General features: G+C 40.2%; 1 protein-coding gene across 1 annotated transcript in view; it reads left to right on the forward strand.

Annotated features, from left to right (window-relative positions):
• The first annotated feature begins 997 nt into the window (after positions 1-997).
• The window catches only part of bcl11aa (BCL11 transcription factor A a), a 46,045-nt gene continuing 29,918 nt past the window's right edge, over positions 998-17,124 (forward strand). Inside the window, exons 1-2 of the mRNA XM_062994791.1 lie at positions 998-1,142; positions 5,317-5,652. Coding sequence (XP_062850861.1) covers positions 1,088-1,142; positions 5,317-5,652 — 391 coding nt within the window. The 5' untranslated portion in view covers positions 998-1,087. The remainder of the gene's footprint in view (positions 1,143-5,316; positions 5,653-17,124) is intronic.

Genomic DNA, 17,124 nt, shown 5'->3' on the forward strand with positions numbered 1-17,124 from the left:
AAGTGAAAGAGTGGCGAGTATTGCACATCATGATACCAGGCCACAAAAGATTTGTTCCGAGGGACCTTTTGTTCTTAAGATGGTCATTTATCAAGTTTTTGATGGTGTTACTATAGAAGAGGGTTCTTTATGTGTTACTTGATTTATCGATGCATGAATAAAAAAGCTCTTTATGAACCAAACGTTTTTATAATGGCATTACAATAACTGTCCAGAGTGCATTTAGACTTGACGTTATACAAGCTTCACTATCACATCGAGGTCCTTAAATCAACAAAAGTTTTACAGTGCAGCTTTAAACCAAGTCAGGTGCACGGTCTGATCTGATCTATTCTCATCTGCTTTTCACTCCGGCCTGCGAGGAACATTCATGTACAGCCACCCAACTCCTAGTGGCGCTCACAGTGCTCGGTAGCCCCGATCGGTGTCCACTGGAGCTGCTTATATTAAAGGTTTGTGTTCCCCCTCCCCTTGCAGACTCCATGTACAGCCCCCAGATGTCCATTGGACTTTCGTGGTCCGTGTGCCTACGTCCACCCCCTACACACACACACACCCACACATTCAGTATCCACGCTGCTTTCATAAAACACCTCTCTCTCTCTCTCTCTCTCTCTCTCTCTCTCTCTCTCGCTCACTCACTCACCCTCTCTCTCTTGCCTCTTGTCCGGCCCCCTGATCTCTCTGTCCATTGGCTTCTCCGGGTCTATTTTTCATGTCCAGCCCCTAATGAGTGTCCATTGGTTTTGTTATTTCCACTCCCTCCTCCCACTCCCCGCTTTTGCCCTGCCCATGTTTTGTATGTCTGTGTCCATCCATCTCCTGACGTTCAAGTTCGCAGGGACGTCACGTCCGCACTTGAACTTGCAGCTCAGGGGGGCTTTTGCCATTTTTTCATCTCTCTCTTTCTCTCTTTAAAAAAAGCCATGACGGCTATCCCACAATCCATCTTCCTCGCGCCATCTTTGTATTATTTCTAATTTATTTTGGATGTCAAAGGCATTGATGAAGATATTTTCTCTGGAGTCTCCCCGCTAACCCGGCTCTCCCGATGTGAACCGAGCTGAACGCCGCCGCCGACCGCACCATGTCTCGCCGCAAGCAAGGCAAACCCCAGCACTTAAGCAAACGGGATTTTTCGCGTAAGTATACATTCTGCACTGCACATTGTGCACTGTTTCGTTTTCTTGGTCCGCTTTTTAATGTCCGGTAAAGATCGCGGGGGAGCTTGACACGGACAGCGGACAGCGCAGATCGCGCCGGATCAAGTGGACTTCACCGAGGAGCGACGCGATCCTGACTATTCACTACCACTGCGAGTAGCTTCTTCTAATCTAACTCCAAAAGTTAGATCCACATGCCGGTGCTGCATTTTGGAGTTTTACTTACTTACTTACATATAGCATTGATTTCCGTGCACGCACGTGTTTTGCTTGGCTCCTGTGCCACGCTCGCTCCGACTCCGGCCACCCCAGACACGTTAAGGTATCAGAAAGTAGTAGGTCCGCGGTACGCGCTTCACATGCTTCCACTTGGCTGATGTGACTGCACACTAACGCGCTTTGCCAGCGTCTACGGACGTGATCCCCTTTGCGCGCTAGTTTTTGGAAGCTTTTCAAAAAAAGTGGAAGTGAATTTTGATTGGAATAAAACTCGAGTGCGAGTGTTTACAAGCGCCGCGTGTACCGTAACCAACAGTGGAGAAACGGGAGAGGAAATAAGATCTCTTATTTTAGTCTGCATGTTGGACTTGAAGTAGATCTATAGCTACAATATACACGTTTGTTTGTTTATAAAGCTGAAATGTGGATGGTAAGATGGTGATAGAGGAAATGTAACCGAGTTGATTGAGATTTTGAATTTGAATTTAGCAACACTAATACGGCTCCTTCTTATTTTTACGCATTATACGCTGTTACGCATGACAAATTTCTTTTTTTTAAGCAATGATAAAAATTAAACAAACATTACATTAACTTTAAGATTAACCACTGCACTTCAGTATTAGCCATTTTAGTAGACATTATAAAGAACCTCGACGTTTTGGCATTTGATCTCAAAAAGTTAGTTTAATAAGTTTGGATGTATTAGTGATTGTCAAGGTTTAACCTTAGTCCAGGTATTTCGTGAAACCTTAGTTTTGACCATTGTCACTAAATATTATTTATTTAGCTCACACGAGGGTTAAAACAGTGACATACCATAACAAACTGCAACTTCTTGATCCTGATTATCTGCAAATCTTCGCGCATTTGCTCGTACCAACAGTAAAAACAGCATTTAAAGACGGGATATTGATTTTTAGGAAAGATTGACCCGATTCATGTATGCATAGCAGTCTTCCATACAACCAGCCAGCCATCAGATATTGATTTTATTTCTTAAATTGTATGTAACAAACCAGGGCTTAAAATGAAGGTAAGCCCCTATTATAGAGTCCAAAACCTTTAGTTCAGCTACTGCGTCGTGACACTGAAAAGCAGTTGCACAAAAGTAAGCGCAATCGATGAAAAAGTACGGAGTAAGGCCATGGGCAATACAATGTCATCAAGTAACCCGCGTATTTGTTTCTAAACCTTAGTTATGGATGGTTACAAAGTAGGATATATGAGCAGGAGTATGACATTTTTACTAGTTTCGTACATTACTATATGCTATTATAGATTTAAGAATGTATACATATAATGACTGAAATTAGAATAATACACTTTAATTTTAGTAGACAGTCTAATAATGATGGACCCAATGATGGACTTAAATAGCCTACTTTCATAAAATGTTTCATATTGACATATTGGAAAATCATCTATTCAAAAATTATGCTGTCGCACATATTCCAGATTTTATCATAAAGCTTTAACAGTTTTGAACTCCAATAAAAATGTAGCACCGATCTTTTATTGATCGTTTTAGAAAGATATTAGACTACGTTTTGTGATAAACGCATTTATACAAATATATGTTGTTGTTACATTGTGAGGTGTCGCGTAACCTTATAGCGTGTCCATACACACACGCGTACACACACACACACACACACACACACACACACACACACACACACACGCAGACGGCAGGCTGGCAGACTCGCTTGCATTGAGCGCGTATTTCCCGTGCCGCCGCACCGTGAATCTGTGTGCGATATGTGCAGCAGATTGGTCGCTAGGAGGCGCACTCCGATCACAAACTGGAAATGAACTTGAACCTAAACGAGTTTACCGCCACCTCCATCTACATATTTAACCACAGGTTTAGACGGGAGAGAGACTTTTGTGGAGACCTTTAACCGTTTTTACATATACGGTTTCTTTGTTCTGAATGCACTGCATTACAGCAATTTTACCAACTTGCGACTTGCACCTGAAATCTTAAAAGTCTGTACACAACTGAACACATGCATACCTACATGTTTAAACCCCCCCCCTTCATTCTGCATTTACATTTTCGTCATTTAGAAGACGCTTTTATCCAAAGCGACTTACAGACTGACAGTATACAATCTAAGCAATTGAGGGTTAAGGGCCTTGCTCAAGGGCCCAACAGGCGCAACCTGGCAGTGTTGGGGCTTGAATCGGCAACCATTTGATTATTAGTCCGGTACCTTAACCACTGAGCTACAACTGCCATTCTTAGACATAAAAATAATTAGCAAATCATGCTTGATCTCTTCAAAATCGATGGTCTAATAAAACATTCTGCAATCCAACAGTTTTCAAATAAACACTTATTAAACAAAAATATTTAAAAACGAACTATTCTTAATCTGATTGTGCTTACACAAAGTTTCTAATATATTTGTAGATTTTTTAACTCTAACGAAATTAAAGGAAAATGTAAAATTAGTTGTACTATTGGCAAAGTATTAAAATACGCAACGTATTTTGTAACATTTGATTAGTATAAGATTAGTATAAGTATGGAGCTTTATTAACTTTTAATTGCTTTTAAAGTAATGCAAAATGCTTGGGGTTTCTTACTTTCTCCACCTAATATTAAATACCCATAATCATGATCACAGATATCACAGATTTAAATAAAATAGCAGCCCTTACAGTTGGTCAGATGGGTTATCTTAAGTTAAATACAGAACAGATGAATTACATCGATCGTAGCTTATTTAACGTTTTTAAAACAAGACTCAGAGAAATACATACAAAGTTGTGAACAGTAGGCTGTTTAGTCCAGCTTAGCACCACCTGGGTTGAGATTTACATTTCTGTTTTTATAGTTTTATAGTAAACGCAGCTTTCACTTCAATTACAACGAGCAGCTGTAACTACTGGTATAAAAAAACCCACCGCGAGTAGGAACAGGCTTTATACGATGTGTATAGATCGATTTATTGTAGAGCTAAAAAAAACAAGAGTTCTTTTTCATATCTGTAAAGCCAGACTACAGAGGGTCGCGATTCCTACAATAAACTCCATAAATATTTGCAAAAGAGTTGTTTCATCGGCTCGCGTTTATTCTGCGCTTCGGCTTTCGCGGCGTGTTAAAGCGCAGATGGGGAGCAGGTTTGCGCTGCCCCCCTCCGTGTCCACTAAAGGCAAATTCACCAAAATACCTCGGCAACTAAAAAAGCTAAATCGCATCGCATCTCAGTATTAGGCTTTTCTAACTGTAGTCAGTTTTCTTTTCTGTATTTTCTCTGAAGAAGGTCAATGCGCATCCAACCATCTTTGCGCAAATTCAGGTACGATCTACACCAGGACAAATCACCCTACAGTTCAGACTACTGGTTTTGTTCAGGTCTCCTCGCCTTTTCATTTAACACGTGTTAAGGACCCTTAAATATTCTTCATTCCAGCTATATGCATTTTTGTGGTACGACTAAACTGCACGCTTTTTGCCAAGAATTAATTTACATCCTAAGTTCGCATCCCAGAGAGAAGAAACACAGACACAGACCTACGTTTTAATACCCCAATGTCCCAAATGTGTTATTCATAGACAAATATAATAGTTTCAAACCTTTCTAAACGGTCTATTTTAAAATTAAATCATGATGGCTACTAGTTGTCCAAGATTTACTAAATAATGTTATTATTTTTATAAATCGATGTACAGCAATTGTTTTATTTAAAACAGCATAAGCTCAATATAAAACACACATATTTTACAATAGTTTTATATATGGAGAGAATTTGAAGTATAAAATTAAATCTATTAAATGTTTTTTTTCCTGAATTATAATTATTATTAAAATTATTATAATAACCAGTTAAATTTGACTATAAACACGCCACTAATCAATGATTTTCTCCCTTTCCCCCTTCCTCTCTTTGTTGTCTACACACCACCGTTTCCCATGAGCAGCTGAGCCCCTTTCAACCGTGGTCTCGGAGGACAGGCAGGAACAGCACGGGCTGGTACAGGTGTCTCCGGAAGGGGACCAGGACCTGCTTACCTGCGGCCAGTGTCAGATGAACTTCCCTTTGGGGGATATTCTTATTTTTATTGAGCACAAAAGGAAGCAATGCAATGGCACCCTGTGCATGGACAAAACAGTGGATAAGCCCCCTTCTCCCTCTCACGGTGAGCTGAGGAGACCCTCCAACCCGGTGGAGGTGGGAGTCCAGGTCACACCGGAGGAAGATGACCGCTTGTCGACGTCTTCGCGAGGAATTTGTCCCAAACAGGAGAACTTTAATGGTAAATATATCCTAAGACTGACAGGGAGATATTTAATGTACTTGGGTTGCACGCTGTGAGCATGTGTGTGTGTTTGTCTGTAGATGTGTGTGTGTGTGTGTGTGTGTGTGTGTGAGTTAGGGACGTCTGTGGTGCACTTTTTAGTAGCTGCATATCACACACACGTTTTCTCAGTGGAGTTTCTTATTCACAACTCTGGAGACAGTTTTCAGAGTTGGGAGGGTGAGAATGGAGGATGGAGCATATATAGAATAACACTGCATTGCTTTGTTGTAGCATGAAGATGAGAAAAAATCCTTGTCCTGATTAATTGTCTAAATATGAGTGGTTTAAAATGAGTCAAGCTTTCTGCTCGCCTTCTGACGTGGGACTTTTGTGAAAATATAAACGTAGTACGCACATCACATATTTAAGCTCTGGCGATACGCTTGTTTTGGCAGATGACTGTGTCTAGAATTTACATTTAGTCTTTTTGACCTTTTTGAACAGTTAGACCTTTAACAGTGGTGCTTTTTTTTCTAGTAATTAAATACAGCCGAACTCTTTTGGGCCATTTTGTGAAGTGCTAAGGGTGTGTGTGTGTATAAAAGAGGGCACATCTTTACTTAGAGAATAAGGAAATGAGAGACTGCAGTAGTAAGAGGGTAGTTTGGACACCAATAGGGCAGTTGGAACAGATCTTGGTGTATCAGGGAGGCCTGTCCTCATACTTATAGTCTCTCATGTGGTTTACACAGATGTATCTCGATTCCGTTGTGTTTTTCTTTAGTCTTTACTCTTATTCATTTAAATGTAGCCCTAACCACTTTTAACATTTTGTCAAAATATCAAACAAGAAGTCTATTTGATTATTTTCATATGCTAGCGGACAGCGACTTAAAGATCCCTAAAATACCGGATTATTGTATTTGAAGTGCTTCGGAAAACAGAAAATCCTGTTAGAAAGACAAAAAACAAAACAAACTTCTTTCGGGTAATTTTATAGAAATTTTTTTGGATGCTCTAAACATGTTAATATGTGCCCTTTGTGACTATAAGTGTGCATATGCTGATCTGTGCAGAGCCGTACGTGAGTGTGTGTACATCTCTCCAGTCTGGGTTTTTGTTCTGGCCTCAGACCAGACCAGTTTGCTTTGAGGATCAGGTTCTGGGAAGTTTTACCGCTCAGTTCGATCTCTAGTGATTTGAATCTGAACTGTACTGCAGACTCATTATAGGCTAGTAGAGCATTTTCTTACACTTCTTCTATACAGTGAATATTATTGAACACTGTGGTCTGCTGTGGTTCCATAGACAGTACATACATTAGATTGATTAGATTGATGTGGGTTTTAACTGATAATTGTGGTAAGCCGGGTCAGCTGCGTCTAGTTAACCCTCTTTGTTTTAAAGATGTCGTTGCCGTTTCTGGGCAAATTATACAGGCTTCTTCTATGCGGTAGCTAGCAGACATGTCTTGTGTTTCTGTCAGACACTAAAGCGGGTTATTAAACTCATTTACATTATAATGTATCAGGGTTCAGCTGATAGCATTGGGTCACTGGTATTATGTGCGTTTGTAATTTAAAAAAAGGGTTATGTGGGAAGGACTGGATCATCTTTTCTGTATGGCCTGTCACAGTAGGTTTAATTAATTAGCTGTATTACAGATGGCTTTAGACATAAATATCAGCAAGGCATATGTCTAAAAAACGCAATAATGAAGTAAATAGAAGAATAAGAATACAGAGTATAATAGAATAATAATAACAATAATAACAATAATATTAAAAAGAATAATAATAATAATAATTGTAAAAAATAATAATAACAATAATAATATAATATTATTAAAAAACCTTATACATTTATTTATTTTTTTACCCCTGACCCATAAGCCCTGACCTATGACGTTCCATACACTCCAAATGTACCTTTATAGCTTTATTTGTACTAAAATGTTTAGAATATCTACGTTAACATTTTGTAAATGTGTTATAAAATGTTTGAATAATACCTACATTTTATTTCAATATTTTATAAAATAGTGTACTAGTTTTGCTTTAGATATGAGTGAAGGATAACTACTGTATGTAAATAAAAGTATTATTAATCAAATGTTTTCCGTGTGGGCCTGTCCCACAGTTTAAATATTATTGGTCTAGAATGTTATTGAAACCACCAAATATGGAAGCTATGTGTGTGATGTAACATCACAGTTTCCATATAGAGCAACTCAGAAAGACAAAAGGCAGTAGCTGTCACATAAGAATTGTCTGTGCGTGTCTGTGTTTCGGTGTGTGTATGGAAAGGAGCAGTGAGTGGAGAGAGGTGTGTGTGCCCCAAATAGGCCATGTATCTTGGTTAGGGGTCCCAGCCAAAAAAGCATAGGGCTAATGGACTCTGCAGCCTCCTTGTGTCGTCTCATGTCTCCTCTTGTCGTTTGTCTTCTTATTTTCTGTTTTGCCTTGCTGCGTTTGCTATATACCAGACTATTTTTATGTGGATCATGGGGTGCATTATCAAGTCCTGCTTAACTATCTCATTTTATTTTTTTAATCCCTAAATGAGATTATAAACTTAATCCTGAATCCACTGGGAGTCGGGGTTTACAATTTCTTAAAGTTGTAAAGGCTCCTCTTGCAGAAGGGATGACTTTTGATAAAGTGCAGTCTTCTGGCTTCCTTTCTGCATGTGTGATCATTTAGACTGGTGAACTTTTAAACAATGCAGTTTTCATAACTGCCTCCTGGCATGGTTTACCCAGATATAATCTGCAACATATCCAAAGCTCACATTTTAAATATTTGTATAATGAATAGATGTAAAAACTTGGGTTAAAACACATTATGAGTAAATGTAGGGTCATCATAACAAAACAAAACTCTCCAAACATGTGGAGGAAAGCTTAAAGGATTCAAATTGTACTCATTCTCTTTGAGCAGATAAATATTGCAGCCTGAGTATGACTTAATAAATTATTAACATTATGTGTGACTGCCTGGCAAATGAGCTGCCATCAAGTGTGTGTTCCAAAATTTGACCATAATGGCAGTGTTTGTATTTGTACCTACTATTTTAAGCATCTGACATTGGCAGCATGGCAGTTTTGGTCATGGCATAAGTGCGGTCAGTTTTTGAAAAATATAGCATCTGTCATAATTGTTAAGCAAAAATCTTTAAATAAAAATATAAGACCAGTGGTTCGGTATACACAATGCAACAAATGGCTGGAGTTTGCTGAATATAGCATTTCTCACGATGCAATATGCGGCGCTCACTCGAATCCCTGCATCCCTTTTCGCTATTACACATGAATGTGCGTGCGCATGTGTGCAAGTCATCATTGTGATGACAGATATGATAAATGGGTAGTGATGTACTTGCTGTTGAGGCATTAGAAAATGTGGAAATATGTATGTGCATGTGTCTGCTTCCTTTTCAATCGTGTAGGCATTAGAAGAATGAAAAATCCCTTTATTTGGGCTGGGGTGCAAACATGTACAGTGTGTGTGTGTGTGCTGCAATGCTTTCCACGTCCGATTATGCATAACCACCCATACTCCACATCTTCCCACATCTTTTCTTCTACTATCAAGGATATAAATGTTCAGGAAGTGGCTTGCCACATGACAAAGAGACATGTCTTCGGCGATCTGCGATGATGTGCGACACCTGCGAAGCTGCTCTTTATGAATATGCATAAACGAAAGCTTGCCTCTAATTTTCCGCAGAATGACAGCGTTCATTTCTTTTTTACTGGTGTGATCGCTCAACAAACAAGAACCCTTAGCGTATGTGTTTGTTCACATAGATTTACCTACCTACAACTGCACGCTATGCATGGACGAGCCTCGAAACGTAGCAAAAGCCAGAAACGTGTGTATCAGTGTGAAAGGGAAATAGAATATGCATAATGCTGTCCTCGGGGATAGGGTTTAATTAATGATGGATGATAATGCTTAATTTTGCTCTCTCAGAGCAGTCGTGTGTTTGGGTGGATGTTACTCTGAGCATCGCTCACAGATGCATTGTGATATCCAGCATCCTCAGCACTGATTTGCATGATCCGGTCGGCTGTGTACAGTGGGGGTGGATGCTCTTTCGTTCTTTTCATTTAATGGACCATGGCACACACATTTGTCGACTTGTGAATTTTGAGTTTTTTTAAATGAAACAGTTTTGAAGCTTTAAACAATAAAATCAAGACACATTTAATGGCTTGATTGTCTTTATAGATGTTTATTTATTTGGATAAATGGATTGATGTGAAGGGAAGCCAGTAATTAATTAATTTTATTTTATTTTAAATACATTCAAAATGATAAATTTCACCTGGTTTTGTTGTAAAGCTGGCATGCTGAAAACAAAGGTATTTAGCAGCCATACGGGCACTGCCTGGCACAGTGCCATCCTCTCAGTCTCACCTCGCAGAGATGCTTCTTCCCTGCAAAACCCCCACACGGGGACAATGGTGTCGCCTGCACCAAAATAAATTTCAGTTCTCGTCAAGCTACACTTCTTTCGTTTGATGCCCTTGTGCGCTGTTGTTTTGATGTTCTGCCTTTCCAAACTGTCCGAATTATAAATTTAAAAGCTCATTATTTTTCAATGCTGGCACAGATTTTGTTTTTTGGGGAATCGAGAGTACTTATCTGTGCTCAGGTCCACATCATTTGTTTCTGATTAGGTAGAAAACAAACATTGAGTTTTTATGTAGTGTGTGTGTGCACAGTGAATGTGGGTAAAAAGCTTAGAATTATTGTCAAATGGTCAATCTAGTATTATGTGAAATGTTTTCCAGACGTATATGTCCATAAAAATATTAATACAGTACAAGTCCTTCTGAACTTTAGAGTGGGTATTTGGATAAAGGTAAAGGGTAAATTACTGTGTCACAATTTGTGAGTGTGCAGTGTGAAGGAATTAGTTGGTAGGCACTGTGGTGTTCGTATGTGTGTGGAAGGGTGGGTGTGGTGGGAGGGCGGGTGCAGAAGAACATGAAAGGCTATGTAAGTTGGCAGTGTTGCAACAGGACATCCCTCGATGGACGCTGCCAGTGAGGAGTTGGCACAAAACTAGGACTGTCAGCCTAGGATGGGCTCTAGTGTTTACCTGTACTCTTCTTGAAACACACACACACACACACACACACACACACACACACACACGCGCACACACACACACACACACACACACACACACACAAACAAACAAGTTTGATTATGTTGGTCTAGTAGCTTGCTTCCAGAAACATTTGATTTTCTCTGTTCTCAGATTCAGAGACAGCACTCACCCATATTTCAGGGAGGCACAGTTTCATACCCATGCCGTATGCAATACTGCCTAAACAAGGCTATGAAATAATTTGAGTTTGGGAGGAAAGGACATTGAAATTCCTCCCAACTTCTCTGTTTATTCACCTTTTTAGCTGGTCAGTTAGCTTGTTCAGTGCTCCGTTTTCAGATGTGAAACTCCAAAGCGCTCAATTCTGAATGCCTGGACCCTCCAATTCTAAAAACAAATGCCTGAAACAAACAAAAAGCTGCAGAACATCATTTTTAAAGACACTTACGGTTTACATTTATGCCATTTAGCAGAGGCATTTACCCAAGAGAGTTAATAGCCTTGCTCAAAGGCCCAACAGCCGTTTTCTGATCAACTGTCCAGTACCTTGACCAGCTTCCACTGCCCTATGTTTTCAAGATGTTACTGGCAAGAATATCTAACTGTAAGCAAAAAACAGTTTGCTGATAAACTTTGGTTGTACAGATGAATTGGATGCTTGCTTTTGGCAGGTCAAAACACTTTCAAGTGGTGTTTCAGATCCTTGATGCCAAATAATGTATTAGTCTGGAAAACTTGCATATCAGACAGCATTCCATTAAATATTTTTGGCCCTACAGCAAGACCTAATACCTTGGAGTTGTATTAAATATTAAAATAATTGAATCTGTCTAAATGAATTGAGTGGGGGCATTGCTTGAATAGAAACCTCTGCTTTTTTCTATGCATGTCCATCCATCCATCCATCCATCCATGTCTTTCTTTTATTGTTTACTCTGTCTCTCAGGTTTTAGAGGACACATGAAGTTTCACTAAATGTCTCAGGTCACTTCAAGCACTTAAGCAGTGCCACTCACGTTCACTTCTGCCATCCAAGACACTTAATGCAATCAATTCATTCAGGCTCTAATGGTTACAAATGGCAGAAGTCGAGTCTCCGCAGACGACTTCAGGCCTAGGCTTCTTTTCCTTGTGTTCTTCTCTTCTTACGGCTGTTTTTCTGGTGTACGCAGCAGCTTCACAGTGACAGCAGCAGGACTTGCTTATCCAGTCGTTTACCAACCGTATAGTTCAGAAGGCACTGAAATGGAGTACGTATGGCTAAAGAGCTGTCCTCAGGTCACAGTAGTCCATGACGTGCTGCTTACACATGTGCCCGGTTTAAACGGTGCACGCCAAGTCCTGAGCTAGTGTGTGTGTTTCTACTTGTGTGTGAGCTGGCTGATTGCTCGCTGTGCCCATGTTAGCATTGGACTCGTGCCTAGTTTTAGTGGATTTGAGTGTGTGTGTGTGTGTAAATGGGGGTTATCTGGTACTCACAGCAGTGAAGGTAAACTCTAGTGAATAGGTAATAAATTGGTCACTAGATGTGATTAGTACTTTTTAATATTTAGTATTCCTAATAAGATTTTACAGCAGTATATTGAACACACGCAGAATTATAGATTCAGCTGAGCATATTAATACACACATTTGTTTAATGACTGTAATCAGTCATGCCAAGATTAATTATGTTTAATGTTGCTATTAGGAATATGACATAATTAAAACCATATTTAAAATAAATATTTATATAGAAACATCTGTAAACTTGGAACGAATGATTGTATTAAGCACACACTGACAGAATGGATATTTAAACACGTGTGCATGTGTTTTCTGTGCCTGTGCATGTTTATGTGTGAGATCCGAGTTGTTGCTGCCCTGTCTGTCTGCACCAGATTTAACTGTGCTTGCTGAGTGTGATGTTTAGTGTAGTAGCGTAATCCTGTAGCACACTGGCCGAGGCTGCTGGGGTCATCACCCGCCCGCCTGCCAATAAGTTAATGGCTTTATTTTTAGAGTGGAGTAGGTTGATACAGACCAAACCCTCCTGCATTTGTGTTTGATCACTGTTGCTAACATATATGTAGATATAATCCATATTCATGATTTTTTGCAATCCTCCTGTGCATGAAATTTTTTCATACGTCTATATTTCTACAAATGCAAATAGGATCCTAAAGCATATTCTAGTACAGGCATTGTAGGTCTTCGTTAGTTCATCACTATTCCTGCTGCTGTACCAACCACTTCCATCACTGTCACTACACTGGTTATTCTCATGATATCGACACCTTAAGCACACAAATAATGGGATATTTTTTAGACTATCATTCATGGTGACATTATCTTTAGCACTTAAATGAAGTGTCATTCATTTAAAAAAGCTGTAATGATGAATGAAAGGATTAACATGGCCTGGCATTATACAGCAATATACAGACACTTCAGGATGATACCATCATGATCCAGTATTTATTGTGGGTCTTCTTGCGAATTATATGAACTCTTTATTATGAACAATCAAATAAAAATCCTTTTATTTCATTTCATTTTCACATTTTACCCTTGCTTTTTCCTGGTCAGGGTCAAGTTGGGTCAGATTTCTCCAGAACCACTGTGTGCAATTCAGTAATAAATCACGGACAGGATACTAGTCTATCATAGGGCCTTGGGCCCTAATTTTTATGAGTTTTGTGTGTTGCGGCCACAACAATTGCTAACAGGTGTGATAAATCAATTACATACAGGAATTTATATGCATCCAGCTTTGCAGGAACAGTTTAGGGAAGGCCCTTTGCCGTTCCAGCATGACTGTGTCCCTGTGTACAAAGCAAACTCTAAAAGACATGAACAATAGCTCGGTTTAAAAAACCTCCAGTGGCCTGCATGTTCTTTTCACTGAATGGGCACAAATTCCCACAGACAAGCCTTTTCAGAAGTGGCTGTTGTTACACCTGAAAAGATCACACTAGGATTGGTCTATTCTAATAGCATTCATTTTTGAAATGGGATGTCCAACAAGCTCATGGTCAGGTGTCCAAATACTTTTGGTCACACAAACATGTTTTATTCTAAACAAAACTTGGTTAACTGGAAAAAGATTACACCATGCACCACATGGCACACACAGACATGCGAAACGCACGCACACACACACACACACAGACTCAGATGGATACATGCGAAGCCTCTACTTCCTGACTAAATCTTACTGATAATTTGCTCAGGCACTCATTTGAATTTTAAGCACTTCTTTAATCTTCAAGGCCTAAATTGCTTTATGAATATGCATGGTATGGGCAGACTTTAGTTCATTACCTAGTTGTAAATTCTAATGACCATTAGATCCTCTCAGTAATTGCCAATTGTTTTGCATTTTTGATTGGCCTATTACCATGTGCATTCTGAACACATCAGCACAGCCTGTCAGACCTTCTGCAGAGATTGCTTTGTGTGTGTGTGCGTGCGTGTGTGTGTGCGTGCATCCTTACGTTAGGGAGGGAATGCTATGAACTCATTCTTTCATTCACTGCTTTTTTTACTATCGCTTTATCCTGGTCAGGGCTGTGGTGGGTCAGGTAGGCAGTTCATCACACACACACACACACACACACACACACACACACACACACACACACACACTTAGGGGCAATTTTAGTACCTCCATTTAGCCTGACTGCATGTCTTTGGACCTGTCTTTTGGAGAAAACCAAACCACCTGGAAGATACCCACGCAGACACAGGGAGAACATGCCAACTCCATACGGAAAGGCCAGGTAATCAAACCCAGGCCCTTCTTACTGTGAGGCGACAGTAATACCCACTGCCCCCCTGTGCCACCGAGGTAAAGATTACCTATTACTTTATTTCTGAATATGGAAAGATGTAAATGAAAGCAGCATTCCGCACACGAAGATTGAAAATTCACCAGGAGATTTGACACATTTAATTTACATGATGACTCGGCACCCCTTCATTAAAGCACTTTGCATACGGTGCCGCAGTTAATCACTACTGATCAGCCTCAGCGAGGCAACACACACACACACACACACATCCACGCTCACAAACACACTTAGCAACGTGCTCAAGCTCTTTCATTGAGGCTTTTTTTACTACATACACAACATACACATGCACACACTATGTTTTATGTTCACACACTTTTGTCTGCAGCTAAGGGGGTACGTGAATAAAACTGAGCAGACAGCAGATCTTTATGTCCCCACCTCCTCTGTGTGAAAGCAGATGTTGACCAGCCTTAACACACACACACACACTCGAATACGGACACACTTTCTCTTTATTGGTAGGGTTTAATTCTTCGACCCATTTTAAACTGATCTGTCTCAGTCAGTTAATGTGGTTCCTTTATAAAGGAAGCAAAAATCTTCACATTCCTGTACATGTGGGCTTTGATATTGTAGTAACATCATGGACCTATATGGGCACACACACACACACACACACACAAACCCCCACATGCCTTGCTTTGTATCTGTCTGTGCTGTGCCCCATAGAAAATTACTTCCATATGTAATTGAACCTTGGAAAAAAGCCGTCAGTCAGGAAAATACGTGCATGTACTCCAATAAGCTTATAAATATATATATATATACAGTATATATATATATATATATATATATATAGAGAGAGAGAGAGAGAGAGAGGGAGAGAGAGCAAAACAATAACATAAATACACAAAAAACAAAAAATATATAAATACACAATTAGTTTAACTTTTTCTTCTCTGATGTTCATAGTGGATCATTTATTTTATTAGCTTTTTATCTCAACAGATTTATATAAAGCGTTGAAGGTGCTGAAATCCTAATTGTTATGAACTGGAATATTTAATCTGCAGACACAAATAAATGGCATATGGCACAGACAAGCGCATTGCGTTGAACATGTTGGCGAGAGAAAGAGGGAGGCAAAGACAGGAGAAAGGGGGCCACGGAGGTAGAAGGAAGAGGAAGGGGGGTGGGGGTAAGTGCCGGGGCCGGGGGACCCAGCAGGCACTGTTTCCTCAGGACTCTCTCAGTCTTAATCTGGCTCCGAGCACGCTTCAAAGTTGTTAATATTCAGCTGGGAAACCGTATCCAGAACACAAATAAATTATTAAGTGCATGAACTTTTTAGGCAGTAAGATGACCTGATGGGACACATCTGTGAGATCCAGGGTCCAGGAGTCTTTTCCTATCTGTGTGCGCTTGGGTGTTTGTGTGCGGATTATTGTGGTGCAGGGTTCTTTGTGTGTGGATGTCTGAATGCGTGTCTGTGTGAGAGTATTCACTTCATGTGTGTGTGTGTGTGTGCACAGCGTGTCTGTCGAGGGGATCTGCCTTCTCCGACTTCCCAGGTTCTGGTCTTTGGCCAAGGGCATGCATAATTGATTCCACACGCACTATCATTTTCTTGATGTAATTGCCTTAGTAAGATATGATGAAATCTAATGGATAATTTAGGATTCTAAAATAGGTAAAGAAACAGTAGAATGAGGCTGAGGGTTAAGCGAACTTGGTGGATGAGGGGCGAGCGGTCGGACCGCGGTCTGCCTGATGTTTGTATTAGAGGCTGATTAGCTCTTTCTGCTCTTTGATTAGCACACAAGGATTATTCAGTTTCACTCACTTTTTTTACTCTTTCTTTCTGACTTTCTTTCTAACTCCTCTCCAAGCTCCTAGTCTGTTTACCACTCATTAGTGTTCTCCGGTCTGTCTTATCTTGTCAATCAGTTGCTTTCTTTCCCTTTGTGCACGGCTCCATCACTGTCGTGGACTGATCTCTGCTTGTTGATGGAGGCAGCAGATGGGCTTAGCAGAATTGTAGGGTAGAGAAGCTTTGCAGCCTTGGGAAACATGTTTGTTTTGCGAAATGCACGGCCTGCTCAGACTCCTGGACGTATCTGCAGAGTCTCATCTGCGCACCGCGTATGTGTACATGCGTGAGACGGGCTCAGATCTTCGCGAGGTCCTTGGACTCTTTGTTTCACAGCGCTGATTGTAAACTGTCTGTTTGTGCCCCGAACAGGAACCTAGTCCCAAAGGACAGTTCTGCCCCGAGTCTGTTTCCTTTGGTCAAGCTATGCGCATACACGCAAGTACACACAGAATAAACATCTTCTGCAGTCTCATTTAGCTTATAAAACACACTCTGCCAGGCTGGAGGACACTTCGTGTTGTTGTTTAAAAGTACAAGCGGGGCTTTATGTGTTTCAGACCTAATCCTTGCTCAGTATCAGATAGCTGCTGGAACAATCGGCTCTGTGCCATGCCAGTTCTGTGTTGTTGACAGTGACCAGTAACAGTATTCAGCACCAGTGTCTCTCATTGTGAACGAGAGCCTTTAAAGAAAGCATGAAACTTTTAGAAGAATTTA

The sequence above is a fragment of the Trichomycterus rosablanca genome, chromosome 5 (genome assembly GCF_030014385.1).
Source record: "Trichomycterus rosablanca isolate fTriRos1 chromosome 5, fTriRos1.hap1, whole genome shotgun sequence".
NCBI lineage: Eukaryota > Metazoa > Chordata > Actinopteri > Siluriformes > Trichomycteridae > Trichomycterus > Trichomycterus rosablanca.